A 26614-nucleotide genomic window follows, 5' to 3' on the forward strand; every position below is an offset into this window, starting at 1 on the left:
ATCTGGATTTTTGTAAAGATGCTCTGATGTCTTAACTTGATGTTTGTAAATCTGCCGCATGCTTTGCATTCATTACCCACAATGTATCTCAGTTTGAAACACTTTTTATACATGCCATTTTAGCTTTTTGTCAAAATAGGAGAACAGAAATACCCAGGCAATGCAGATGCTCCAACCAGCTCCTCAATAAAACGATCTACCGCTCAAACTTCAGTTCGCATGCAACATCCTTCTGAGGCATTAAGCGACCTGAAGTCATGCACGTTCACTGAGAGTTGAAAATGACTGACTTCCGGTCACTTTTGCAGTTTGAAAGTGTGGCTGAACTCACAAACTCTTTCCTCACTCTCTGATCAGTATCACTTAGATTAGTGAATGACTCAGTAACTGGGCGAACAGCATGTGTTTATCAGTGCTGGAGTTTGTAATGAGGCGTGCTCTGTCACCATCATGCGTTCTGTCCGTTTCTTATTTATTTACCTTTCCTGATGTGTTTCATGCTTGATTTACACTTGAACAAACGGGGGCCAAATAAACGGAGCGTCATTTTCTCAGAGAATGATTTTTTTTTTTTACATTTTGTTGTTTTTGTTTTTTATGAAGAGGCCCTGTGTGTCAAAATGTGATTTAAATGGAAAACTGGAATAATTTGAGAGGGGGTGTTGAAAGTCTCATGACGCTTCAAGAACAACATCCTTCATCAGAATGTGAGCTCAATAATGAAATAAATCATTTTTAATTTCTTCTATTTGTACGTGTATTTTATTCTGAGTTTTTACTCTAGTCTGTTTGAAGTCGAGACAAAATGTGACGTATTTTTTGAGAGAAACAGGATTTTTCAGCAAGATTATCCATCAGGAATTGATGTGATGCTGTTATTTTAATTTTAGTTTTATCAATATTTTGAAGTAGATTTTATTTTTATTTTTATTTTCATGTTAATTTTAGTTTAGTTTTTGATAATTTCATTGTGCTTTTGTCCTTTTTATTATTTTTTTAATGTATATATTTGTGTTTTATTTATTTTAGTGCTTCAACTTAAACTTATTTCAGTTTATTGCCAAGATTTCTGATTTTAAAGTTTTTAAACTTCAATATATATATATATATATATATATATGAGAGCTTTATTTCAAATAACAGGAATGTTTTTAGTAGTTTTAGTTAATAATAATAAAATGGGTGTTTCATAAGAGTTGAACATTTGTTTACTAAAACAACAAAAATTAATATTGGTCTTGGTAAATCAAATCTAAATTTAATAAGTAATTTCTTCCGAAATGAACAGTTGTTTCAGAGATGGAGCAAGTTATAAAATTACATTTTGATGAAAGATTATGAAGACAAACATTTGTTTGTTTGGAATAACATCACTGATGATAAATCATTCACAATAAGAACATGCATTAATAAAATAATAAAAGTTAATGTTTGCTTGGAAAGAAAAGACAAAATGAGGACTATGAAAAAAAAAAAGTGCATTTATTAATAGAGTTGTTCAATGAATCTGAAAATGTTCCACTCAGATTCTGTCAAAATACAGAAAAAATGACAAAAATGATTAATGTATGCACTGAAATGTTCATTGGTTATCTAGACGAAATGAGGACATATAAAGTCGTGGGTTGATGGAAACATTCATGGAGTTAGTTGGAGGTCAGATGAGACATTTGAAGAAAGGAATGAGAATCAGAGTCATAAAACAATTAGAGTTTGGAGATGAACGAGTCTTCAAAGACAAAAAATCCTTGGATATGTTTAACTTTGTCTCAGATGTTTCTCCTAAAACTAACCCAATCAGTCAACAGTTGTCAGTATACAGTTATAGGGGATAAAATGAATCCAGACAGCAGCTCAGATCATTTGATGAGAAATGTTTGAGATCATATTTGGCTCTTCTGAAGCTCTAGGGAACGTTCTAGTGAAGTTCTCTCAAAGTTATGTACAAATGTTCAATAATAACGTAATAATGTTCTCAAAACATTAGCACAAAAACATTATTTATACATCGTTCATGGAACGTTTCAGTTAAACGTTTGTGTAACATTTTTTTGAATGTTACTAGTTTCAGAAGAACGTTCAGAGAACATTCAACAGTAACGTTCGCATAATGTTTGAAGAATGATGAAATGGAATGTTCCCCCAACATTTGCATAACCGAAAAAACATTTTGATCGTTCAGAGAACATTCAGACGTAACAATATTTTTGTGTGCCTCATTTTCTGAGGAGAAACATCTGAGAAGTGGTTTGGGTTGAAGAGAGAATAACATCGGTTCATTCACATGCACGCATGCAGTCTATATATGGTCACATGATTGCATGCACTGAGAGGGTAAAACATGATGTCATATCTCATCTAAATCTGCTTCAGTTATGATGTGAATGTTTAGACCTTTTAAAATGTGCATGTGTTTGACGTACATGCATGATGTTGGTGGACTGGTAAAATATGTGAACATATTTTTTGAGGATGTCGGAAGTGGAACAGAGGGGTTATGAGTCGCCGGTGGTGTGACCGTTCTGGAGCAGAAGACAGTGACCTGTAACAAACACAGGAAGAGCTTTAGACAGCTGTGAACATACACTAGCGTTCAAAGGTTTAGGGTCGGTCAGATTTTATAATATTTTTAAAAGAAGTCTCTTCTGCTCTCCAAGGCTGCATTTATATGATCAAAAATACAGTAAAAATAGTGAAATAATATTATAATTCAAAATAATGGTTTTCTATGTGAATATATAGTAAAGTATAATTTATTCCTGTGATCAAAGCTGAATTTTCAGCATCATTACTCATCACATGATCCTTCAGAAATCATTCTAATATGATGATTTGATGCTCAAGAAACATTTATGATTATTATCAATGTTGAAAACTGCTTCAGATTTCAGCGGAAACTGTGATTTTATTTTTCAGGATTCTCTGATGAATCGAAAGCTCAAAAAAAAAACAGCATTTTTTTTAAAAAATAGAATCTTTTATAACATTATAAATGTCTAATTTTTTAATGCATCCTTGCTGAATAAAAATATTAATTTCTTTCAAAATCAAACAAATCGTACCGACCTCAATCTTTTCAAAGTTATTGTGAATTGTGCATTAAATTATATGTTGCAAATGTGAAAATAAATATGAATCGATATTGTGAGTTTATATCAGTGATACATGTGTAGAATATGTAAAGTAAACAAAAAAAATGTTTAACTGACTTACTGAATTACTAAAGGCAAAATTATTGATCACTAAATACAACAGTTCATCAAAGTTGTCCTAAGACAAGAACAGGTTTTGCATTTTGGTTTTAGGACAACTTTGATATATATTAAATAAACAGTTTGTTATAAATAAAAAGCAGCTGTGCAGCAAAGCAAATGAACTCACTTGTGTTGAGAGTGAAGTGTTGACAGATGACGAGGATGTATTTTTATCTCGCCGCTGTGGGAATGAGGTTGTCTAATTTAAGACGCCGTTACTCGGACACAGATGAGGGCGACTGAAGTGTGTGAAAATAAGCAGAATCATTCCTCTGTATTCATTATAATCAGTGTGATATTATAGAGGATGATCTTCATCTGATGATCTTATATGGTTTCATCTGCTCCCTGGTGCATCTGGATCAGGAACCTGAAGAAAGAGTGTTTACAGCAGCCTGAAACACATTATACATATAAATAGATAAAGTCATCAGATCGAGCAACACGTCATACACACGCACACGCGCCGACGAGCTGTTCCTCAACACACTGTGAGTCTGTCTGTGCTTGAAAATGTGTTTTAGATTCATTCAAATAGATGCATTATCTTGAGTATATACTGCTAGTGTTGCATGTATGCTTTATGGATAAATACTTGATTTGCAATGTGTAAAACTGTTATTTGATCATTATGATGGCACTTCATTAATTATAACTTGATTATTTACACAAAGAGAAAAACAGAGAGATAAGTTAGTCAACTTTTCAATGCAAAAATGATTTTCTTACTCAGTATTTTTTACTTGTTTTCCAAAACAAATATCAAAGCGTTTTTAAATCAAAATACATTTATTTGTATTATACATTTAAAAGTATTAGGTCTTGAAAAAAATTAAAAATATATAAAAATTTTGTAAGTTTAGATTTGAAAGAAGAAATACATATCTGCCAAATGGGTAAGAAAAACAACCTTAATTCAAAGGGAAAACAGGTTTAATTTGGTTACACTTTATTTTAAGGTGACACAGTACTCAGTAATATTAATTAACTACATGTACTTACTATAGAGTTACAGTTAGGGTTAGTTACTTGTAATTATGCATAATTTAGGTTATTAATATAGTAACTACGTCACCTTAAAACAAAGTATTTAAAATATTTGTTCTTGTTTTAAGCAAAAACTTGCTTAATTTTTATATATATTTTCTTAAAACAAGACTTTATATCTTGTAATTTTGTTGCTTAAGTAAAAGTATCTTGAGTTAAGAATAAGATATTTTAATGAAAAACAAGACCAAAAAAAAACTGAGTAAGAAAATTATTTTTGGCAAAAAATTGTCAAAATGTTTAATATTTAAGTAATTTTTAACACTTTATTTTATTTATTTTTTAGGTAAGACAAAGCAACTGAAACCATAAAACATCACATTATTCATCTAATCATTGCTAATACTTTGTGGCAAGTTTTACACAATTTGGTTAAAAATTATGGTCTTAAATATTCATACAGACCTGAAAACTCACTAACTAGCAGTAATCTGTACATCCCACCATCTCCAAAGTTGAATTTTCCATCATACAGTGGTAAAACTTGATGTTTGATTAAAAAAATTACTCAAATAAAAATGAAAATGTACCTTCATGTTGTTTATGTGACCATGTGACTTCCTTTTTTTTCAATAAATTGGAGTTTTGCAGGATGTCTGAGCTGGTGTTTCCCATTTAATTAAAGTGTGAATATCAAACTCTGAAAAGGACAAAAATAGCATAAAGTATATTCTTTTAAAATTTTATTTGTGCTTGCATATATTCAAACTTACAATGTTGTGATTGGTGACAAGATACATGAGAAACAAAGGTGCTTGGGGTCGATGACGGAGTCAAAACACTTGGAGAGCTGTTGTTTTCAGTGAATAATAACTTTAATTTCACCTATTCTTCAATAAAGGACTAGAGTCGCATGCACTACTGTTATGCTGTTTGTTTTGCCTTTTTGTAAATAATTTTTGGGTGACCGAAAAGAACAAGATCTGTTCAGTTCTTTATGTTTCTCATGTCTATCCAGCAGCAGGACAGGTGTACAGCGGCGGGCCGATATGCCACGTGACGGGGACGGCAGGTACGAGACGCCTCCAGCCTCTGAGCTCCAGAGACTGCTGTGGGTCAAACCCGGAACCAGCGGCCATCTGGACGAGGTCAGACCTGGAATATACATCGGAGACATGTAAGGAAATCAACCTGTATCTGGAGTTGATTTTTGGAGAAAGTAGGTTGATGTGTTGTTTCAGTATGAGGCAAATCTTTCACATTCAAAAGAAAGAGAGTCATTACAAAATCTTGTTTAGTATTTATCCAGTAGGGAAATTTTTAAAGAAAGTTTAAATTTGAGATGTATTTTTGTGTTTCCTGAAACTCTTGGACACATTTTCTACTACTGTTAAACTGTAAATGTGCAATAAGAAAAATTTATATAATAAGTGTCTGTCTGTATGTGTTGTGACTGAATCTCATTCAGGTACGCAGCGAAGGACAAACACATGCTACAGTCGCTGAACATCACATTCGTGCTGAACGCAGCTCACGGGAAGTTCAACGTTAACACAGGAGCCAGTTACTACAGAGACACTAAAATCACATATCACGGCGTGGAGGCGTTTGATATGCCCTCATTTGACTTGAGCCCCTTCTTCTACTCCGCTGCCAAGTTCATCAAGAGTGCCATGAGCACCCCTGGAGGTGAGGAGAGAAAACACACTGATGGACAACATCAGATAAACTAATGCAGAATTCACTGGGAAATTAAATTATATTTAACATGAAGAAAATGACGTCAGTTTTTAGGACCATTAAGATTTTTTGCATCATGATATCACTTTCATGGGTCATTTTATACGGAGCCCCGCATATGACATGCAGGAAAAAAAAATAGTAGGCTAAATCATGCACATGATTTATTAATTCGTTTCCTCGATTTGCTAAATCATTTACTATTTCGTACTCGATTTATAAATCCTGCTCACAATTTACTATTTCGTTCCCTCAATTTTCTAAATCGTACACACAATTTACTAACTAGTTCCATCGATTTATAAATCATGCACCAATTTACAAATTCGTTCCCTTGATTTGCTAAATAGTACGTACAATTTACAAATTCGTTCCCTTGATTTGCTAAATAGTACGTACAATTTACTAATTCGTTCCCTTGATTTGCTAAATCATGCACCAATTTACTAATTCATTCCCTCGATTTACCAATTCGTTCCTTCGATTTGCTAAATCGTACACCAATTTAATATTTCGTTCCCTCAATTTACTAATTCGTTCCCTCAATTTGCTAAATCGTACGCACAATTTACTAACTAGTTCCCTCGATTTATAAATCATGCACCATTTTACTAATTCGTTCCCTCGATTTGCTAAATAGTACACGCATTTTACTAATTCGTTCCCTCGATTTGCTAAATAGTACGCACAATTTACTAATTCATTCCCTCGATTTGCTAAATAGTACGCACAATTTACTAATTCATTCCCTCGATTTGCTAAATAGTACGCACAATTTACTAATTCGTTCCCTCGATTTGCTAAATAGTACGCACAATTTACTAATTCGTTCCCTCGATTTGCTAAATAGTACGCGCAATTTACTAATTCGTTCCCTCGATTTGCTAAATAGTACGCACAATTTACTAATTCGTTCCCTCGATTTGCTAAATAGTACGCACAATTTACTAATTCGTTCCCTCGATTTGCTAAATAGTACGCACAATTTACTAATTCGTTCCCTCGATTTGCTAAATAGTACGCACAATTTACTAATTCGTTCCCTCGATTTGCTAAATAGTACGCACAATTTACTAATTCATTCCCTCGATTTGCTAAATAGTACGCACAATTTACTAATTCGTTCCCTCGATTTGCTAAATAGTACGCACAATTTACTAATTCGTTCCCTCGATTTGCTAAATAGTACGCGCAATTTACTAATTCGTTCCCTCGATTTGCTAAATAGTACGCACAATTTACTAATTCGTTCCCTCGATTTGCTAAATAGTACGCACAATTTACTAATTCGTTCCCTCGATTTGCTAAATAGTACGCGCAATTTACTAATTCGTTCCCTCGATTTGCTAAATAGTACGCGCAATTTACTAATTCGTTCCCTCGATTTGCTAAATAGTACGCACAATTTATTTGCTAATTCGTTCCCTCGATTTGCTAAATAGTACGCGCAATTTACTAATTCGTTCCCTCGATTTGCTAAATAGTACGCGCAATTTACTAATTCGTTCCCTCGATTTGCTAAATAGTACGCACAATTTACTAATTCATTCCCTCGATTTGCTAAATAGTACGCACAATTTACTAATTCGTTCCCTCGATTTGCTAAATAGTACGCACAATTTACTAATTCGTTCCCTCGATTTGCTAAATAGTACGCACAATTTACTAATTCGTTCCCTCGATTTGCTAAATAGTACGCACAATTTACTAATTCGTTCCCTCGATTTGCTAAATAGTACGCACAATTTACTAATTCATTCCCTCGATTTGCTAAATAGTACGCACAATTTACTAATTCGTTCCCTCGATTTGCTAAATAGTACGCACAATTTACTAATTCGTTCCCTCGATTTGCTAAATAGTACGCACAATTTACTAATTCGTTCCCTCGATTTGCTAAATAGTACGCACAATTTACTAATTCGTTCCCTCGATTTGCTAAATAGTACGCGCAATTTACTAATTCGTTCCCTCGATTTGCTAAATAGTACGCGCAATTTACTAATTCGTTCCCTCGATTTGCTAAATAGTACGCACAATTTACTAATTCGTTCCCTCGATTTGCTAAATAGTACGTACAATTTACTAATTCGTTCCCTCGATTTTCTAAATAGTACGCACAATTTACTAATTCGTTCCCTCGATTTGCTAAATAGTACACGCAATTTACTAATTCGTTCCCTTGATTTGCTCAAATCATGCACAAATTTACTAATTCGTTCCCTCGATGTATAAATCGTGCACATGATTTACTAACTAGTTCCCTTGATTTATAAATCATGCATATGATTTACTGATTCGTTACCTCAATTTGCTAAATTATGCACATGATTAATAAATCAAGGGAATTAGTCAATCATGCGCACGACTTACTTTTTTTCCTGCGTGTCATGTATATTTTTTTTTTATGCAGAGCATTTGAGGGAGGAACATGTGCTTAATAGCCTACACAACAATGTCAAATATTTCTTCATACAAAATATAATTTACTCGTATACTTTATGCAAAACATAACTTCAAAATAAATATAATTTTCATAATTTCTTTTGATTTGTGGATGAAATATGATCAGGATATGTTTTTGATAAATTCGTAAAAAAAATTGTAGACATTTATATAGTTTTTTTTCCTAGGTAAGGTGCTTGTGCACTGCGCAATGGGTTTGAGTCGCTCATCGTCGCTGGTATTGGCGTATCTGATGATCCACGAGGACATGACGCTGGTGGAAGCCATTAAAGCCGTCGCACAACACAGAAATATCTGCCCAAACTCTGGCTTCTTAGAACAACTGCGAGAACTGGACAAAAAACTGCACTACCAGAGCACTGCCCTGTAACACTGGACAGACACATTCACATCATGTTTAATGATCAGAAATACACTACATTAGGTACAGTAACAGAGTTATTGACGTGCAAAAAGTTACTCAACGATGATGACAATTCCTTGACAGAAATGCATGCCATAAACACATATAATGGAATTACATGATTTGATACAGGATTTAATTTATCAATTAAAACGAGGTCTTTTTTTAAGTTGTTGTATGTATTTTTTTGCTGTGCTCGAAATACATTCTATTCCTGCTTAATGTTCAGAGTCACTGTAAAGTAATAGATTCACAGGTTAAAAACACTGTAGTGCTTTCCACATAACAAATGAGAAGGAAGAGGTTGAAAAAATATATTAAAATATATGCATATATTTAATATATTAAAATGTTAATATGTCATCCAGATATCAAACTTCTTTTGAATTTTGATTTCATGATGGCTTTAATATATTTTACCAAGTATACTTTATTAAAAGAACAAATTTAATATGTAAATCATCTAGCTGAATGAACTTCAATTCAAAGATCATCTCAAAGATTCTCAGCTGTCTGTCTGTTTGTGTCTCTCATCTATATTTACCACTTTGACTCGCAAAGAGGCCAAAATAGAGACACGTATCACTTACTCCATCACACAATCACACACAAACGCGGCTCTACGTAGATGACAGACCTACGAGGAGTTCAGAGAAACACAACGTGAGTTTGTTAAGAACTGAAAAGCAAAAACACTTTAATACAATGCATTGACATGTATTTACTTATTGTACATTAAGCTCTTTTATTTCAAAGGATGAGCACACAGGATGTTGGATATGAGACTCCGCCCATCTGTGACCTTTTGACCCTCCTGCTAAAGAACCGACGACCCTCCGGCGCCTATAATGAAGTCTGGCCCGACATCTACATCAGTGATGCGTACGTATTATACAATAAGACTCGAATGCAACGCTTTTAATCGTTTGAGGTGCGCTGAATAATCGTTCGTCTTTCATTATGACGGAGTCGTAAATGTTTTCCACTTTGACTAGAAAAGAAATGAACATTACTTTTGACATTTGCAGTACAAAAACTTTAAAATGATGAACGCACAAGAATATCAGAGGGAAAAATAATAAAATTTATATTCTAAGAATGTTGCGCTAATGTTAATATTAAGTAATTTCTGAATATTTCCAGAACATTCGAAATATCCGATGTTTTAAAAAACGTTTTTTCCTGGTTATACGAATGTTAAGGGAACATTCTATTTTACAATTTTGCAAACATTATGGGAACGTTACTTTTGAGTCTTCTCTGAATGTTCTGAAAAAAGTAGCAACATTTAAAAAACGTCTTTCTGAATGTTTTCAGAACGTTCGAAATTTTAAATGTTTTAAAATGTTTGCAAAAAAAAAAAATGTAATTATACATTGTTCATGGAATGTTTTTTTCTGAAACGTTTTAGTTTAACATTCATGTAACATTCTGAAAACTTATAACGTTTGTATAAAAAAAAACGTTTTTAAAAAAATTGGGCATTTCGAACGTTCTGAAAACATTCAGAAATACATTTTTTAAATATTGCTACTTTTTTCAGAAGATTCAAAAGTAACGTTCCCATAATGTTTGAAGAATTATAAACTGGAATGTTCCTGTAATTTCTGAATGTTTTCAGAACGTTCTGAAATTTTAAATGTTTTAAAATGTTTGCACAAAAAAAATATTTATTATACATTGTTCATGGAATGTTTTTTTTTTCTGAAACATTTTAGTTTAACATTCATGTAACATTTTTTAAATGTTCTACATTCTGAAAACTTATAATGTTTGTATAAAAAAAAATGTTTTTAAAAACATTGGACATTTCAAACGTTCTGAAAACATTCAGAAATACATTTTTTAAATGTTGCTACTTTTTTCAGAAGATTCAAAAGTAACGTTCCCATAATGTTTGAAGAATTATAAACTGGAATGTTCCTGTAACGTTCGTATAACCAAGAAAAAAACGTTTTTAAAACATTTACAATTTTGAACGTTCATAAACATTCAGAAATACATTTTTAAATGTTGCTACTTTTTTCAGAAGATTCAAAAGTAACGTTCCCATAATGTTTGAAGAATTATAAACTGGAATGTTCCTGTAATTTCTGAATGTTTTCAGAACGTTCGGAAATGTTAAATGTTTTAAAATGTTTGCAAAAAAAAATATTAATTATACATTGTTCATGGAATGTTTTTTTCTGAAACGTTTTAGTTTAACATTCATGTAATGTTTTTTAAATGTTCTACATTCTGAAAACTTATAATGTTTGTATAAAAAAATGTTTTTAAAAACATTCCTGAACTTCCTGAAAACATTCAGAAATACATTTTTTAAATGTTGCTACTTTTTTCACAACATTCAGAGAGGATTCAAAAGTAACGTTCCCATAATGTTTGAAGAATTATTAAAAAGGAATGTACCCTTAACGTTCGTATAACCAAGAAAAAACGGTTTTAAAACATTTAAAATTTTGAACGTTCAGAAAACATTCAGAAATACATTTTTTAAATGTTGTGACTTTTTTCAGAAGATTCAAAAGTAATGTTCCCATAATGTTTGAAGAATTATAAACTGGAATGTTCCTGTAATTTCTGAATGTTTTCAGAACGTTTGGAAATTTTAAATGTTTTAAAATGTTTGCACAAAAAAAATATTTATTACACATTGTTCATGGAATGTTTTTTTTTTCTGAAACGTTTTAGTTTAACATTCATGTAACGTTTTTTTAAATGCTCTACATTCTGAAAACTTATAACGTTTGTATAAAAAAAAATGTTTTTAAAAACATTGGACATTTCGAACTTCCTGAAAACATTTAGAAATACGTTTTTTAAACGTTGCTACTTTTTTCACAACATTCAGAGAGGATTCAAAAGTAACGTTCCCATAATGTTTGAAGAATTATAAAATGGAATGTACCCTTAACGTTCGTATAACCAAGAAAAAACGTTTTTAAAACATTTAAAATTTTGAACGTTCAGAAAACATTCAGAAATACGTTTTTTAAATGTTGCGACTTTTTTCAGAAGATTCAAAAGTAACGTTCCCATAATGTTTGAAGTATTATAAAATGGAATGTTCCTGTAACTTTCGTATAACCAAGAAAAAAAACAGTTTTTAAGAACAGATAAATTTGATCAAACAATCTATAAGAATGACTTTTTAGTCCAAGTTCTGAGAATGTTCTTTGTTAGCTACGATAACAGTGATCCATATGACTCGCGCAGTATATTTCAAATCTTCTGAAGTATTTCAAGTCTTCTGAAGATATAAACTCGCAATTCTGAGAAAAAAAGTCAGTCTTTTTTTCCTCAGAATTGGACTTTATAACTCGCAATTGTGAAAAAAAGTCAGAATTGCGACTTTATATCTCAATTCTGACTCAATTCTATATTTAAATTCTGACTGAAGTATTTCAGACACATGATAGCTTGGGGTGAAGAACAGATTTAGCCATTGTTTGCTGTAATTTTTATCTCTGCAATAGCTCAAAAATTCTCATTAATGCTTGCATTACGTTCAGGAATGGCTCCTTTAGATGTACAGTGCCAGGTTTGACATGATTGATCAAATATGCAATTAGTTATCTTGCATCACATGACAGATGTCAAGCTTGATTTAAGAGCTACTGCAGAAAATTAACTCTTGAGTGACTCTCTCAGACCAACAGCAAGAGACAAGATGCTTCTACACCGTCTAGGAATAACTCACATCGTCAACGCTGCACATGGACCTGCTCACATCGACACTGGAGCTGATTTCTACTCGGACACAAGCGTAGAGTATTATGGCGTGGAGGCACCAGACAAAAAAGACTTTGATATCACACCGTTTTTCTACCCCACAGCCAGTTTCATTCATAAGGCTCTTTCGCAGCAAAGTAAGACATTGTGCACTTTCATACTAAGAGTTTGCATTGTGTACACAGCATGCTTCTGAATGTGTCTGTGATGTTTTATCATCGTGTTGGAGATATAATGCATTTAAATTGACTATTTACTTTCTGAGGTCTTGTTGAGAATGATTCATCAGTGACACTGAATACCGTTTTACTCGAATACGAAGTAAAATGGCTTGCGTTTTACGTTTGTGACTCTACAGACGTCATGTCTGAAATAGATTAAACATGCTTGTGTGATGGTAGTTTGATTTGTTTTTCAGGAGAGGGGAAGGTCTTGGTTCATTGTGCCAGAGGAGTGAGTCGTTCAGCGACGTTAGTGTTGGCGTATCTGATGATATACGAAAAACTCACAATCGCAGAAGCCATTAATGCGGTTTGCGCCCACCGGAACATTCTACCCAACGCAGGATTCCTTCAACAGCTCCGTCAGCTGGACTCAAACCTCAACCTGCAGAGGAAAGATGGGAGCTATTAGTATAACTAACAGGCAACTGTGTTAACTAATTTAACAAATTGTAAATAAAACATAGAATTGCAGTTTACATTATGATATAGAACAAATGAACAGGAAAATATGGAAGCTTGTTTCCGCCACTGAATAAAAAATAAAAAGGTAACTGCAACTTTTTATCTAACAATTCTGATAAACTCGCAATTTCAAATTATAAACTCACAATTGACCCTTCACCGGGAGTTTGATTGACAAGCAATCTAACCAATCAGAAAGCCAAATCCGCCATTTTGTCCGACAAAGCAATCAGGAGATAGAAGATTAACCTCGGTGAACTTAAACTTGAAAAATGGTGTGTATTGACGTCTTTCCGCGTTTGAAACAACATTCCTTCTTATGTTCATTCATGCTTATTTGATGCTATAAATGAACTAGTAAGAAGAGATGATCGGTTTACGAGTCTCTTGAGCTGAGGCGTTACAGAAATCTGTCACGACACATTAAAAAGCCACAAAATGTTTTAATTGTTTGAATTTCTTAAAAAACTACACAGTTTGAAAGCTGGGACTTTGTTTAATATAATAAGTAACCTGCTCTGTCTTGTCTGTCGACGTGTTGTCAGTGTCCTCTTTGCTCTGCGATGTATTTCTCACTGTGTGTGGCGTGACAGCGCCACGGCTTGTCGGACAAAGCAACATTAACTAAGGGGGGCGGGTCTTTGCGAAGGGTCAATTGCGAGTTATAAAGTCAGAACTGTGAATTATAAAGTCAGAATTGCGTAATATAAACTTGTAATTCTGACTTTTTTTCTCAAAATTGCAAGTTTATATCTCACAATTCTGACTTTTTGCGATTCCGAGAAAAGTCAGTTACGACAAAGTCAGAATTGTACGGAAGAGGATTAGGGCCAAGCAATAATAAAAAAAATAAAACCATCTCGAGATTAAAGTTGTACATTTCGAGAAAAAACTCGTTAAATTTCGAGAAAAAAGTCTAAATAAAATGTTGAGAATAAACTCGTTAAATTACGAGAAAAAAGTCGTTAAATTTCGAGAAAAAGGTCAAGATAAAATGTTGAGAATAAACTCGTTAAATTATGAGAAAAAAGTTGTTAAATTTCGAGAAAAAAGTCAAGATAAAATGTTGAGAATAAAGTCATTAAATTACGAGAAAAAAGTTGTTAAATTACGAGAACAGATAAGTTAAATTACGAATTTGTTCTCATAATTTAACGACTTTTTTCTCGTAATTTAACTTTTTTCTCATAATTTAACGAATTTATTCTCATAATCTAGCGACTTTTTTTCTCGTAATTTAATGACTTTATTCTCAACATTTCATTTTTACTTTTTTCTCGAAATTTAACGAGTTTATTCTTAACATTTTATCTCAACTTTTTTCTTGAAAAATTTTATTTTTTTATTATTGCTTGGCCCTAATCTTCTTCCATAGAATTGCGACTTTATATCTCGCAATTGACTTTATTTCTTGTAATTGAGTTTATATCTCGCAATTCTGACTTTATTACTCACAATTGTGAGTTTATAATGTGCAATTGTGAGTTTATAACTCACAATTCTTACTTCATTTCTCGTAATTGTGAGTTTATAATGCTTAATTCTGACTTTTCTCACAATTGTGAGTTTATATCTCGTAATTCTGACATAACGTGCAATTCTAACTATTTCTCGCAATTGCAAGTTTATATCTCGCAATTCTGACATTATAACTTGCAAATCTGACTTTATTTCTCACAATTGTGAAAAAAGAAGTCGGAATTGTGCAATGTAAACTCGCAATTGTGAGAAAAAGAATTTTGAGATAAAAAGTCGTAATTACCTTTTTTATTTTTTATTTAGTGGCAGAAACAAGCTTCCATAGGAAAATTATGGTTTAAGGAAAATAATTCTTAAATCATGATGCTTGAGTTTATTCATTTGGGTTCAGTTTGGTGATGCAAGTCTTGTATCTTGTATCAGTCTTGTCTTGTGTCAAATCTTTCAATGTGTGCTTTCGGTGTTCAGCCCTATCTCTAGTGAGAGACAGAGGGAACAGACCTCTAAAAATAACCCAGAATTCAATACCCACCTCTGCTGTAGTCAGGCCAAAGCAGTCCACTCAGCTCAGCACCTCTCAAACCAACCTGAACACAAAAATACAGAGAAAGAGACTCATACTGAACTCGTTCTGACTACGATTCTGTTGATTTACATCTGAAATGGGACGCCTTTCTCCGTTCAACTCTGGTTTTGGGTCTTATATTTACCCTGTCATGCAGTTTTAAACGAATGCGCGGTTGAAAATGACCTCACGGAGGAAGTTTGGGGTGAAGTCTGAGGTGAGTGAAGTGAAAGAGGAATATGTGACACCAAACGGATACGAGTTGGAGAAACACCTCACGCACGGCAGCGTCGCCTACACACACGTCAATGAGGTCTGGCCCAACGTCTACATTGGAAACGAGTGAGTCGTTTCATTTGACTAACTTTAATATTAATTGTGATGCTAATAATGCAGGATGAACATTTACCCAATTATTAGTATACTTACATTTTAATCCCTCACCCAGAAATGTGAGGTAGATTCAATGAAGACAACAGACAGAATTTAAAATCCGTTCACACTAATAACGGCCGTTAACGGTCGTTCTGTTAAAGCGCGCGCTTAAAGGGACAGTTCATCATTTACTCACCCTCAAGTTGTTCCAAACTTGTATGAATGTCTTTCTTCTGAGAAGATATTTTGAAGAATGTCGGTAACCAAACAGTTAATAGGCCCCGATAACTTCCATAGTATTTTTTTCCATCATATGGAAGTCAAACAGGTTTAGAACAACATTAGGGTGAGTAAATGATGACATGAGTTTTAATTTTTGGGTAAACTATCCCTTTAATTAGCGTTCTGTCGTCAAAACCGCAGCGCGCGTTTTAAAGTCTTAAAGGAGTAGTTCACCCAAAAATGAAAATTCTGTCATTAATTACTCACTCTCATGTCGTTCCACACCCGTAAGACCTTCGTTAATCTTTGGAACGCAAATTAAGATATTTTTGTTGAAATCCGATGGCTCAGTGAGGCCTGCATTGGGAGCAACACATTTCCTCTCTCAAGATCCATTAATGTACTAAAAACATATTTAAATCCGTTCATGTGAGTACAGTGGTTCAATATTAATATTATAAAGCGACAAGAATATTTTTGGTGCGTCAAAATTAGCGGATTCAGAGCGCCAAACTCACGTGATTTCAGTTCGGCGGTTTGACACGTGATCCGAATCATGATTCATGAAGCAGTGTTTTGAAATCAGCCATCACTATTACAAGTCGTTATTTTGTTTTGTTTTTATTCTCATCGCTTTATAATATTAATATTGAACCACTGTACTCACATGAACTGATTTAAATATGTTTTTAGTACATTAATGGATCTTGAGAGAGGAAATGTCATTGCTAGCTATGCAGGCCTCACTGAGCCATCGGATTTCATCAAAAATATCTTAATGTGTGTTCCGAAGATGAACGAAGGTCTTATGGGTGTGGAATGGCATGAGGGTGAGTAATAAATGACATTATTTTAATTTTTGGGTGAACTAACCCTTTAAAGGGATAGGCTAGTTTACCCAAAAATTATCCCATGATTTACTCACCTTCATGCCATCCTAGGTGTATGACTATCTTCTTTAAGACAAACAAAATTGGAGATATATTTAAAAAAAATATCCTTAGTCCTCCAAGGTTTATAATGGTTGTGAATGGATATTTTTTAAATATATCTCCGATTGTGTTCGTCTGAACATATACATATACACGTAGGATGGCTTGAGGGTGAGTAAATCATGGGATAATTTAATTTTTGGGTGAACTATCCCTTGAAGGATTTAGATTTTCTGTGAGAAATTGCTCTGAAAGTATCGTTCCTCGTGTGTCATAGTTCCGGTTATTGTTTATGTAGTCTGAACTACTTTACAAATAGCCTACTTTACCTGGACTAGTCTAAGCTGTTGTGTTTCTGTGAAGAGAGACTGCGAAAGACAGATACAAGCTGAAGAAAATGGGCATCACACACATCTTGAACGCTGCGGAGGGCGAGTGGAACAGTGTGGACACGGGCGCAGAATACTATAGAGACATGGACGTGCATTACTACGGGATCACAGCAGAGGACGTTCCCACATTCAACCTCAGCCAGTACTTCTATTCTACTGCTGAATACATCCATCAGACCCTCACAAACCCACAAAGTGAGTTATTTTAGCGCAGTCGAGATACTGTTATAATTACTTCACCTGTTTAAGCATCCCAGGATGCACCTCATGAAGTTGGTTAATGTCCCCCCCACCACACACACCTCTGGGTGAGGTTGCCATATTGTTTATTTCTCCAGATAAGCTTCTTGTTCACTGCGTGATGGGCCGCAGTCGCTCGGCCACACTCTTCCTGGCTTACTTGATGATCTACGAGAACATGACGGTTGTAGACGCCATCGATCACGTCAAACGGCGGCGACGCATCATCCCAAACTGGGGCTTCCTGAAGCAGCTGAGAGAGCTGGATGAACACCTGCTGGAGCAGAGAAGAGCTCAAAACACACAAGCGGATAAGAGCACAGACACTTAAACATCCAAACCAAAAACATTTACAAATATTAGATGGGTTTCAGTTACAAATATTTCAATAAGTATTTCCTGATGTACACAGAGGTGCTTGCAAAGCAGCCATCGAATAATGTTAGGTAGGTTTATGTTTATTCTTGTTCTATGACAATGAAACATGACACACACACTTTAATACACAGATGTACAACTTTGCAACAATTAAAATCTTTTTATTAGACTGGTCAGATGAACGGTCATGTTCCAGAAGCGGAAAGAGCAAGTGGAAAAATGCTCCCACATCAGATACAGCTTATGCATATTCAAACATTGTGCGTTTAAGATACAATTTGGTATTTCATAATAACGTAGACCTGAAAGACAAAAACGTGCTAGGCAAAAATTCCATTATATTATAAACTTGTTAATTTAATTTACGACTATTATTTTTGAAATTATAAATGCACTTAGTTAAAATGATATGGATCTTTAATAGATTAAATATAGAATTATATTGCAATGTAGCATAAAAAACAGATCAAAGACAATTCGTACTTTAACACAAATTCATCGGAGTGTACGTAATGTGGTCGTCGCAATCCTGATAAATGCCCGTTTTACAGGAAATGTGTGTAAACGAATGTAGAGGCACGCAGGTTGTGTTGCTGGAATTTCAGCAAAAGAAAGATGAGATGGAAAGATTCCATATTGGGATCGGGTACGAGAGGATGTGAGTGAGTTATTGGAAATCAGGTTTTTCAGGGAAGGTGCAGCCCACCCGCCGGATGATAACATTGGCTGCGTAGTGACCTGCAGGGATACACTCTTCCAACGGCTTTTCCTGAACCAACTCCGACAGGAATCCTGTAGGACACACAAACAGTTAAATAGTAGTCAAATGTTAAAACTACTGCATTGAATTAAACGTGAAGTTAAGTATTTTCTTGTAAAACATACTCCAATAATGTTTGTTTACGCATGATATTAAAGAGTCCACAGTTAATAAACACCGAATTAATAACTATCATTGTCTAAAATGATTTGCTTAATCATTTACCTCCCACAAAAGCGTCACCAGCGCCATTAGTGTCCACAATGTCGTTCTGGTCGATGTCTAAAACGGGAAACACTTTCACTTTATCACCTAAAAGAAGACAAAGACAATTAATAAATATAGCTGTGAGCAGCAATTATCGGGGTTCAAGCGCTTTAAGTCCTTTAAGCACATGCAAAAGGTATTATGTTTTATTTAGCAAGCCTGTAACCATCTCAATCATAGATGGAAAAGCAGCAAACGCAGGCAATTTACCATAGGAAATATATGGTATATAAAGCTAATTTAACAGTTATCGAGGTTGAGCCAAAAACCTAGGACTAGTTCGGCAAATTTGATTTTGAAATATTCTCAAATATTTAACGAACGATTCGATGGACAGCGGCGGTCCTAGAGGTAAAGTTGCTCAGAATGATGAGTTCTACCATATGGTATGAATGACGTGGGCGAAAAATCGTGTTACACAATTAAATCGTGTGATAGCTGCTCAAAATTCATTGGTTGATGGCGGACATGTTTTTTGAGATACATCAATGTCCTCATAGACAATCAACACACCTCAGACAAAGACACTGCATGCCAATTTTTAAGTCAATCGAACTAACGGTGAAGTAGTTATAGCCATTTTCATGTTTTTTTCCTGTTATAGCACCACCAAGTGGCCAGTCGCCACATCCTTTTTCATGTGACCACAGAATGAGCTCTTACACAAGTGTACCAAATTTGGTGAAAATATCTCATTCCGTTCACAAGTTACAGCCATTTTAGTAAAAGTGGCTCCACTCACTTCGAATGTTTTGACTCTTTAGAGATCGTGAATCGAAATTTCAACTTTTTTTTTGATAATTATTGACAATCAGACTCCAGAGAATGTCACTGCACTGGTTTGGTTCCGATCAGGCCAAAACCTAGGACTAATTAGCAAAAGTATCCTAAAAAAAATAAATAAATCCAAAATTTCACCAAGCGAACGACGAGCGAATCCGAGCCAAGGATTCCATCAATAAAAGACACTTGAGTGATTGCCGTACTTTTTTGTCCGCTGTAGCACCCCTATCAGGCCGATCGGTGCGAGCCTTGGTGATGTTGTAGACGGTGTGAGTACTACCAGCCCTCAAGAGTTTTAAATCTCTATGACTTACGGTTTGGTCTGATCACTTTTAGGGGAGAACACTGATCCTTGGAAATTTTAACATATGGAAGATAACTCATGTGAATCAGCACAGACACTGTTTGATGGACGTACCCACAGTGGCCACCGTGTCCTCTCTGCCCTGAGTGAAGACCACAATCCTCTGCCTGTTCTTATTGAATTTGGGCAGAGACTGAACCCTCCGCGCGATCTCAGCGATGTCTTCTGTCTGCAGGAACACCGGGTGATTATACATTACTGAGAGCGTGTTACAGGAGTAGAACATTCAAAAATCTACATGAAACGCCATTACAGTATTTTTGACTCACCTCAAAGCCCTGCTCCTTCGCAAATGTAGCAGCTTCCTGTAAAACAAACATCATCAGAATCATCAAAAATATTTTCATTTGTGTTCTGAAGATGAACGAAGGTCTTACGGGTACTTCATTTTTGGGTTTAAAGATCTGCAGACACCCTGATGATCTGAAGACTCACCGTCTCGTTTCCGAAGATGATGTCAACGTACGGCATGACCTTCATCAGCGGCTCTTTGAAGAACTGGCTGATGAAGGGGGCCGAGAGGTTGAGACCGAAGATCTTGTTGTTGAAAGATGCGTGTTTGGCGACTTTGAGGATGGACTCTGGAGACACGGTCAGGAAAAAACCCTGCAGGACAGAGATGAGGATTTTAACCAGGAAATGTGTTGGATTATTAAACATTGCACAAGGTTTCTTTGCTTCAGTAGCTTCTTGCATAAATTACAGCTGCTCATTTGCACATTCAAACAAGCATAAATCAAATGTGAAGCACTTACTGCGATGTAGTAAACTTGAGCTTTCTCCACCAGACTCCAGTTGCTGTCGACATCCAGATGTTTCTCTTTATTATAGCAGTTCGCTGCTGCCAGGTTTGCAACCAGAGACCTGCAAACACACAGTGATTGTCATACAAGTTTCAACCTGAAAATTACAAAAGATTTTATTTTAAATAAATGCTTGAACTTTCTATTCATCAAAGATGAAATGTCAGTTTCCATAAAAATATATAGCAGCAAAACTGTTTTTAATATTATTTGAGCATCAGATCATCATATTAGAATGGTTTCTGAAGGATCATGTGACACTGAAGACTGGTGTAATCACAGGAATAAATTACTAGGGCTGGGTAAAAAAATATAGATTTCTCGATTTTAATTGATTCTCATTTTTACGAACCGATATTGATTCTTAAATCCCAAGAATCGATTAGTCTAGTCTGTTTTCAGTTGATGAATGAGCAGAATATGTAGCTCCTCCCATCCAATAAATCGCAATAATCTTTGTTACTTTTGATATGAAGCAAAGTCTCAGATTTCAAATGACGTCCATCTTATTATGAGATTCAAAAAATAAACACCGTTTTGGCACTGTTTAATGTGGCGTGACGGATCGCTTTAGCGCCTCAGTTAAAGAGAAGCATGTGATCATCCTCTCCTCCGCTTTAATACCAGTTACAGCGAAATAAACATGAACATCTGAAGGTATGTTAAAATATACAGTACAACTTACTGAAATCCGTATCATGTCTCGTGTAATCGCTCAATCAGTGTTTCAACCTCGGAAAGACTTAATAAAACAGCTTCAATGTCACGTAACGTCACATTTACCTCAGAAAAACATATTCAGTGACCATAAACTCATTAGTCAGCTAGAAAATGAACTCTAGAAAGCAACATTCTGATAAATATAGCTATGCACCGTTACATATTCATTATAATGTCTTCAATATTTAATGCACGTTTGAATAAATCAGTTATGACAGCCACCATTTAAATGTTTATATTAAAAAAAAATAATAATAATAATTGGAGTAGAAATATGATTATATAATTCTAAACTTTATTTGTAATGAAAACATCATTGAGTGTAATTTAAGTGTTTGTATATAAATAAGTTAATTTAACCTTCAGTATTATTATAGTAGCACCAGCTGACTCTCATGTGTCGTTTACAGCATTAGCTGAGAGATTTTTCCTCTAGAAAATTTGCCATGTGCTGAAACTGAAATACTACATCCAAAATAATCGATATTGAATGGAAATCGTAATCGAATCGAATGCATGTGAATAGTAATCTAATAAAAATCATGAAAATTGTGTCAATACCCAGCCCTATAAATTACACTTTACTATATATTCACATAGAAAACAGCTGTTTTACATTGTAAAATTATTTCACTATTTTTGATCAAATTAAATGCAGCTTTGGTGATCAGAAGAATTTTTTTAAAATCTTTTGAATGTCAAACGCTGCATTGCTCATTTACACGTATAAGTGTGTGTGTTTCTGACCTGTTGTCTCCAGTAATGCAGGCCGCACACGTTCCTGTCGGTTCTTGACTTTGTTCATAATAATGAGCATCAACATGAGCTTCAGCCGCTTTCTGCTTCAGAATCTCGCCAAAGTGATCCGTACCGATACAGCCGAAGAACGTGGCCACCTTATGCGGCTCCTGGATCATCCACTGATAGAGAGAAGATACCAAACACACAATATTATCCAGTTCTGATGGTTCCTTCTCATCATTTCCATATACATGAGTTCCAGACCCACCTGAGCGATTTTGACAGAGTTCTGTGTGGATCCACCAGCATGATACTCCACTTTACTCTTATTCACGATCTCATCAAACCTGCAGCACGGATATGAGTGTTAGTGAGATCCTGATACAGCTCAGGTTTGATTCCTGCATGTAAACAGAAGGAGCTGCTGCTCCCTGCAGGTCACAGATGGTACTCTAAAACAACATTTAATAAATACTCTTTACTGTAGTTTACACACAAACATAAGAAGGGCTGAGCGATAGAGTTTATATCGTCATAGATATATATTTGAGCAGTGGTTGAACATGATGAAGAAAAAGAAAATATGGCTATAAAATAACTAAAATGGCTATAACTCGTGAATGGAATGAGATATTTTCACCAAATTTGGCACACCTATGTAAGAGCTCATTATGTGGTCACATGAAAAAGCATGTGGCAACTGGCCACTTGGTGGCGCTATAACAGGAAAAAAAACATGAAAATGGCTATAACTACTTCATCTTTTTCTAGTTTGTATTTCATCACCAATACACTGGTTTACTTTCCTAATATGTTGTTTATGCCATTTGTCTTTAGCTTTCATAATATAACTGGCTGGACAATTGCATTAAATATTTATGATGCACTACTAGTCAAAAGTTTGGAACAATTAAGATTTTTTAATGTTTTTGAAATAAGTCTCACCAAGGCTGCATTTAATATGTAATATTATGAAATATTTTTACAATTTAAAATTTGATTTTACAATTTATTTCTGTGATGCAAAGCTGAATTTTCAGCATCATTACTCCAGTCTTCAGTGTCACGATCCATCAGAAATTATTTTTCATTATCATTTCTTATTATTATCAATGTTAAAAACAGTTGTACTGCTTCATATTTTTTTGGAAACCATGATACTACAATTCAAAAGTTTAGGGTAAATAATATTATAAATAAATAAATATACAGTAAATACACATTGAATTGATCAAAAGTAACAGTAAAGACACTTATAATGTTACAAAAGATTCCATTTCAAAAAAATTCTGTTCTTTTGAACTTTCTATTTATCAAAGAATCCTAAAAAATATATACATCACAGTTTCTACAAAAATATGAAATCTATTCATATAGAAAAACAGTTAATAAAATTTCACAATATTACAGTTTTCCTGTATTTTTGATCAAATAAATGCGACTTGATGAGCAGAACAGACTTCTTTCAAAAATATTAAAAATCTTAAATACTCTGGAAGAAAAAAAAAAAAAAAAGATTTTGCTGGTGATATAAAATAAGCGTTACATGATGATGTCACTCACAAAGCTTTATGTTTCTCCTCTGCCAGGATCTGATCATTGGGCTTCAATCCATACCTGCACACACACACACACACACACACAGGTTAGTAACTGATGAATAATAACACTAACAGAGCTCAGGTCGTGTGATCACAGAAGCGTATCGATCATAAGAACTGCAGTGCACGTATGACCTTTAAACACACGCAGTTACAATCACTACTCACTTATCCAGAAAATCCTTATCCACCACTGCAGAGATGTCCAGCAGCGGATTCCCCATCCCGAACAGAGCATTCTGACTGCAATCACACAGACAGACAGGAGGAAATCATCTCACAGTCATAAACTGATAAAGCACTGCATTTTCTCTGGAGTTTGACAGCCTCAGACCTCATTCACTTTGACTGCATGCATAAGAACAGCATGAACATTCTGCTAATTCCTGAAGGAACTATTCCTTTAATATCCATTCTGAGACAGTAACAGGTGGAGGTCACATGATCGGGTTTCAGTGACGCTGCCTTTGAGACTTGAACCCTTGGAATGGAAGGTGGGTTTATTAGCCGGAGACCAGAATTCCTGCTCTTTTCCATACGGTGAAATTGACATTGTAGAAGGTTGTTGGTTCTAAACCACTGGTGAGAAATGACTTACCCGTCTAATATTAGCCTGACAAATGTCCATTTTACACATCAAACCAGATGCATTTCATGTCAACTTTTAATGCAAACTTGCAAAATGGTCACAGCAAAACATGCTTTTTCATATTAACATTGTGAAAAGTTCATACACCCTGAAATCTAATGTTTTAACACATAGTGTGTTTAATGGGTTGTGTTTACGGCACAGAGCACATGCTATAGTGCTGACTAAACACACACACACACTTTACATCTATCTGTGTGAGGACATTCATTGGCACAATGCAATCTGTAGCTCCTAACCCGAACCGTTACCCTAAACCGACCCTAAACCTAATTATAACCTGATCCCTAAAACCAAGTCTTGACCCTCAAACAGGCATTTAAGGGCTCAGAAAGTGAGGACTGGTCAAAATGTCCTCGCTTTACTCTTTTTGTCCTCACTCTGATGGTCTAAAACTCAAACTGGTCCTCAAAATGATATCTGTACAATTAAACACACACACACATGACTAATATCCTGAAAACACACATGTTGGCCAATATTCTTAATCACATTACATATACAAGCATCAACTTGTCATTCCAGTTCTGCGATTTTCAAAATCTATCAACAGCCTCATCAAAAAAAAAGGAAAAAAAAAAAAAAAAAAAAGTATATATATATATATATATATATATATATATATATATATATATATATATATACACACATATACATACATTATATATATATATATATATATATATATATATATAAAATATACACACATTATATATTATATATACACATTTATATATTTATTTACTTATTTACATATGATTATTATTTACATATGATACACACATAATGTATGTGTGTCATCAACAAATATAAAGTGTATTTATGTATTATGCATATATGCTAATACATGCATAAATGCACAGGTTCAATAAGAAAATTGTCACATGATGAAATAAAGCATGTTGCATCATCATAAAGACACACAATGCCCAAACCGGAAGCACACAAACACAGAGCCTGACCCTGGAATGATCACTTACCTGACAGTAGGCATGATTACACACTTTTATTGTCTGTAGTAAAAGTGATTCTGTGCTCTCGCGCCCCGTCCACGCTACGAGCGCGTGCGATCAGTCGGTCTCCCCACACTCCAAATACAACCCGGAAGCCGAAATCGGCTCCAGAGCTCCAGATGATTGGTTATGTCACATGCATGGGCGAATCTATCACTCTGGTTGGCTGACAAGCCCACATGTGTTTTTAAGGTCTGAAATGTTACTATCATGACATGTGCAGCTCGTCCACGGCAGGAGAGATTAAAAACAACATGCATAATGACGTGATTATGTCAAACACATGATGCACGCGCAGAGGAGTGGATGCACGCGCTGGTACATTTTGTTCAGGCAGTGAAACCACTATCAAAAACAAACTGCGATGCATGTTTAAGATATGCCTTTGTGTCATTTCTGCGGGTCAAATCATAAATTACTCGAGTGCATGACGCATGTCGGTGTTTTCAGTGATCATATCATCTGGTGTGTGTGTGTGTGTGTGTGTGTGTGTTATGTGATGAAATGAAAACACCTCCTACCTGATCTAGACATGATTCTCAGATACACACACTGACTAAACAGACTCGCAATCAAAGCACTGACTGTGTGTGTGTGTTTACCTCAATGTCTTCTTGTTCTGCGTGTTTTTCTGCGCGCGCGAGCCGTCAGTACACTCACACACCGACATCTTCTGCTCTCACACTGACACACACGAGCTGCTCTCAGATCAGTTTGCTGCCCCTACATTGCCATCTTTTAATTTGTTCTAATGCATTTAGCAAGTTGCATTCATTAATTCCATCATGCAGTTTACATCAAAATATTACTTATTTTTCCTGCCTCTGTAATCATTTCCATAATACCATAGTTGATACACTTATTAATATTTATATTACTTGTATTATGTACTCGCACAAACATAAGCTAGATTTGTTGCATGTGTTCAGAAAAACTCAGATTTAATTGCAATATTAAAGGATAAATGAAAATGAGCAAATTGAGTTTGTAAGAGTTTCAAATGTATATAGTGTAAATATTTCACTTAAAAATTATACTGGAGAACATAATACTATTTAATAA

General features: G+C 34.6%; 4 protein-coding genes and 1 long non-coding RNA gene across 9 annotated transcripts; 3 read left to right on the top strand and 2 right to left on the bottom strand.

Annotated features, from left to right (window-relative positions):
* Nucleotides 1-1351: 1351 nt before the first annotated feature.
* LOC125255200 lies at nucleotides 1352-16206 on the bottom strand. Of its 3 annotated transcripts, none has more exons than XR_007181849.1 (7): nucleotides 15742-16205; nucleotides 15280-15334; nucleotides 13092-13188; nucleotides 5015-5396; nucleotides 4832-4941; nucleotides 3382-3493; nucleotides 1352-2542 (listed from the first exon to the last, which is right to left on the bottom strand). It is a non-coding gene; the product is annotated as an uncharacterized LOC125255200 (long non-coding RNA). The 3 variants fall into 3 exon arrangements; XR_007181848.1 differs by having other exon boundaries at nucleotides 1356-2542; nucleotides 3382-3624; nucleotides 15742-16206; XR_007181847.1 differs by having other exon boundaries at nucleotides 1357-2542; nucleotides 3382-3649; nucleotides 15742-16206.
* LOC125255199 (dual specificity protein phosphatase 13-like) lies at nucleotides 5284-9019 on the top strand. Its single transcript, XM_048170237.1, has 3 exons — nucleotides 5284-5418; nucleotides 5710-5930; nucleotides 8615-9019. Exons 1-3 carry the CDS (start codon nucleotides 5291-5293, stop codon nucleotides 8815-8817), a joined length of 552 nt encoding a protein of 183 aa, XP_048026194.1. The 5' UTR covers nucleotides 5284-5290; the 3' UTR covers nucleotides 8818-9019.
* LOC125255198 (dual specificity phosphatase 29-like) lies at nucleotides 9397-13363 on the top strand. Of its 2 annotated transcripts, none has more exons than XM_048170234.1 (4): nucleotides 9397-9513; nucleotides 9607-9732; nucleotides 12502-12719; nucleotides 13001-13363. In XM_048170234.1, the coding sequence occupies exons 1-4, from the start codon at nucleotides 9479-9481 to the stop codon at nucleotides 13213-13215; spliced, it is 594 nt and encodes a 197-aa protein (XP_048026191.1). In that variant the 5' UTR covers nucleotides 9397-9478; the 3' UTR covers nucleotides 13216-13363. The 2 variants fall into 2 exon arrangements, with proteins under 2 accessions (XP_048026191.1, XP_048026193.1); XM_048170236.1 differs by having other exon boundaries at nucleotides 9464-9513; nucleotides 9591-9732.
* Nucleotides 14870-18020, top strand: dusp29 (dual specificity phosphatase 29). Its single transcript, XM_048170233.1, has 3 exons — nucleotides 14870-15654; nucleotides 17205-17428; nucleotides 17572-18020. The coding sequence occupies exons 1-3, from the start codon at nucleotides 15494-15496 to the stop codon at nucleotides 17802-17804; spliced, it is 618 nt and encodes a 205-aa protein (XP_048026190.1). The 5' UTR covers nucleotides 14870-15493; the 3' UTR covers nucleotides 17805-18020.
* Nucleotides 17997-26298, bottom strand: adkb (adenosine kinase b). 2 transcript variants are annotated; one of them, XM_048170231.1, is made up of 11 exons: nucleotides 26155-26298; nucleotides 24059-24133; nucleotides 23853-23906; nucleotides 22558-22636; nucleotides 22296-22468; nucleotides 20781-20889; nucleotides 20461-20631; nucleotides 20295-20330; nucleotides 20080-20194; nucleotides 18837-18923; nucleotides 17997-18643 (listed from the first exon to the last, which is right to left on the bottom strand). In XM_048170231.1, the coding sequence occupies exons 1-11, from the start codon at nucleotides 26220-26222 to the stop codon at nucleotides 18519-18521; spliced, it is 1092 nt and encodes a 363-aa protein (XP_048026188.1). In that variant the 5' UTR covers nucleotides 26223-26298; the 3' UTR covers nucleotides 17997-18518. The 2 variants fall into 2 exon arrangements, with proteins under 2 accessions (XP_048026188.1, XP_048026189.1); XM_048170232.1 differs by lacking the exon at nucleotides 26155-26298 and adding an exon at nucleotides 25520-25710.
* Nucleotides 26299-26614: the final 316 nt, after the last annotated feature.

Source organism: Megalobrama amblycephala, linkage group LG20 (genome assembly GCF_018812025.1).
Source record: "Megalobrama amblycephala isolate DHTTF-2021 linkage group LG20, ASM1881202v1, whole genome shotgun sequence".
Lineage (NCBI taxonomy): Eukaryota > Metazoa > Chordata > Actinopteri > Cypriniformes > Xenocyprididae > Megalobrama > Megalobrama amblycephala.